Here is a 1,923-nt window from a genome sequence, read left to right as displayed (position 1 = left end):
CCTAAATCTCTCACCATCCTAATCACTCACCTGCTGTCTCAAGGTGCCTCTGCAAGGTGCCTAGTACATCATCAGTGCTCAAAAATACATGGATGAATGAATGGTTTCCCAACTGGTCTCTGCTGACAAGTTGGGCCCCCTGCAACCCATTCGTCAGCATGCTGGCATCCTAGTGATATTTCTAAAGCCCAGGTTTGGTCTATGTAGAGTCCTTCATGACTCTTTGTTACTTACGGGATTGAATTCAAATCACTTAGCTTGGAATACAAGGTCTTTCATGTATGGTCCTTTATGTTGGACTATATGAGGTCCAACTCCTGCAGAGTTTCCTCTTCCCAACCTGGCAGCCCACACAAAACCCCAAGTGTACAGGTACATATTGGCATACCCCCTGTAGACTCACTACAGCCATATTGAACTTCTAGATCCATAAACACCTGAGATGTTTTAAACTGTACCTTGCCTGAGTTGTTTCTTCTTGGAACACTACCTACTTCATCCTGTGTCTTCCTAATAAACATATAGAGTCAAATTAAATGACTCCTCCTCAATGAAGCCTTCCACGAGCTCCTTCATCAAGGTACCAGTCTCCTCTATGTACCTTCCTCGTATCTATCTCTGCTGCTATAGCACCTGACACAAATGAATGGCATTTATTTGTGAACATGACTAGATGATAATGTCCCTAGAATGCAGGACCATTTAAACATTATTTCTGCTCTTTGCGTCTGCGTACTTCGCTCACCTCCCTTTCTAATTCCGCTGCGGCCATGGCTCCAGTGAAAAAACTTGTGGCGAAGGGGGGCAAAAAAAAGAAGCAGGTTCTGAAGTTCACTCTTGATTGCACCCACCCTGTAGAAGATGGAATCATGGATGCTGCCAATTTTGAGCAGTTTTTGCAAGAAAGGATCAAAGTGAACGGAAAAGCTGGGAACCTTGGTGGAGGGGTGGTGACCATCGAAAGGAGCAAGAGCAAGATCACCGTGACATCTGAGGTGCCTTTCTCCAAAAGGTATTTGAAATATCTCACCAAAAAATATTTGAAGAAGAATAATCTACGTGACTGGTTGCGCGTAGTTGCTAACAGCAAAGAGAGTTACGAATTACGTTACTTCCAGATTAACCAGGACGAAGAAGAGGAGGAAGATGAGGATTAAATTTCATTTATCCGGAATATTTTGTATGAGTTCTTGAATAAAACTTGGGAACCAAAAAAAAATAAAAAATAAAAAATAAAATAAACATTATTTCTTCATACCAAGAATCTATTACGTTCTTCTTCTTCTTCTTCTTTTTTTTTTTTTTGGTCAGAGCCTCCCTCTGTTGCCCAGGCTGGAGTGCAGTGCCACGATCTCGGCTCACTGCAACCTCCACCTCCTGGGTTCAAGTGATTCTCCCATCTCAGCCTCCCAAGTAGCTGGGATCACAGGTGCCTACCATCCTGCCCAGCTATTTTGTTTGTTTGTTTTGTTTTAGTAGAGACAGAGTTTCACCATGTTGGCCAGGCTGGTCTCAAACCACTGGCCTCAAGTGATCCACCCGCCTTGGCCTCCAGAGTCTCGCTCTGTCCCCTGGGCGGGAGTGCAGTGGCTGTATCTCAGCTCACTGCAAGCTCCGCCTCCCGGGTTTACGCCATTCTCCTGCCTCAGCCTCCCAAGTAGCTGGGACTACAGGCGCCCGCCACCTCGCCTGGCTAGTTTTTTTGTATTTTTTAGTAGAGGCGGGGTTTCACCGTGTTAGCCAGGATGGTCTTGATCTCCTGACCTCGTGATCCGCCCGTCTCGGCCTCCCAAAGTGCTGGGATTACAGGCTTGAGCCACCGTGCCCGGCCTACATTCTTAATAAATGTTTAATTGAGAGTTTAGGCAGTGACTGCTTAAGGACAAATTTCCTTCCTTTTCTCTTTTCCCAAGAATTGTCCTG

General features: G+C 45.4%; 1 protein-coding gene across 1 annotated transcript; it reads left to right on the top strand.

Moving 5' to 3' along the window:
- Positions 1–723: 723 nt before the first annotated feature.
- On the top strand, positions 724–1,219 carry LOC117092244 (60S ribosomal protein L22). The gene has a single exon (XM_033225542.1). The coding sequence runs from the start codon at positions 771–773 to the stop codon at positions 1,155–1,157; it is 387 nt and encodes a 128-aa protein (XP_033081433.1). The 5' UTR covers positions 724–770; the 3' UTR covers positions 1,158–1,219.
- Positions 1,220–1,923: the final 704 nt, after the last annotated feature.

This window comes from Trachypithecus francoisi, unplaced genomic scaffold (genome assembly GCF_009764315.1).
Source record: "Trachypithecus francoisi isolate TF-2019V2 unplaced genomic scaffold, Tfra_2.0 Lachesis_group12, whole genome shotgun sequence".
NCBI classification, from domain to species: Eukaryota; Metazoa; Chordata; class Mammalia; order Primates; family Cercopithecidae; genus Trachypithecus; species Trachypithecus francoisi.
Note: the sequence above shows the minus strand (reverse complement) of the source record. Positions and strands in the feature narration are given on the sequence as shown.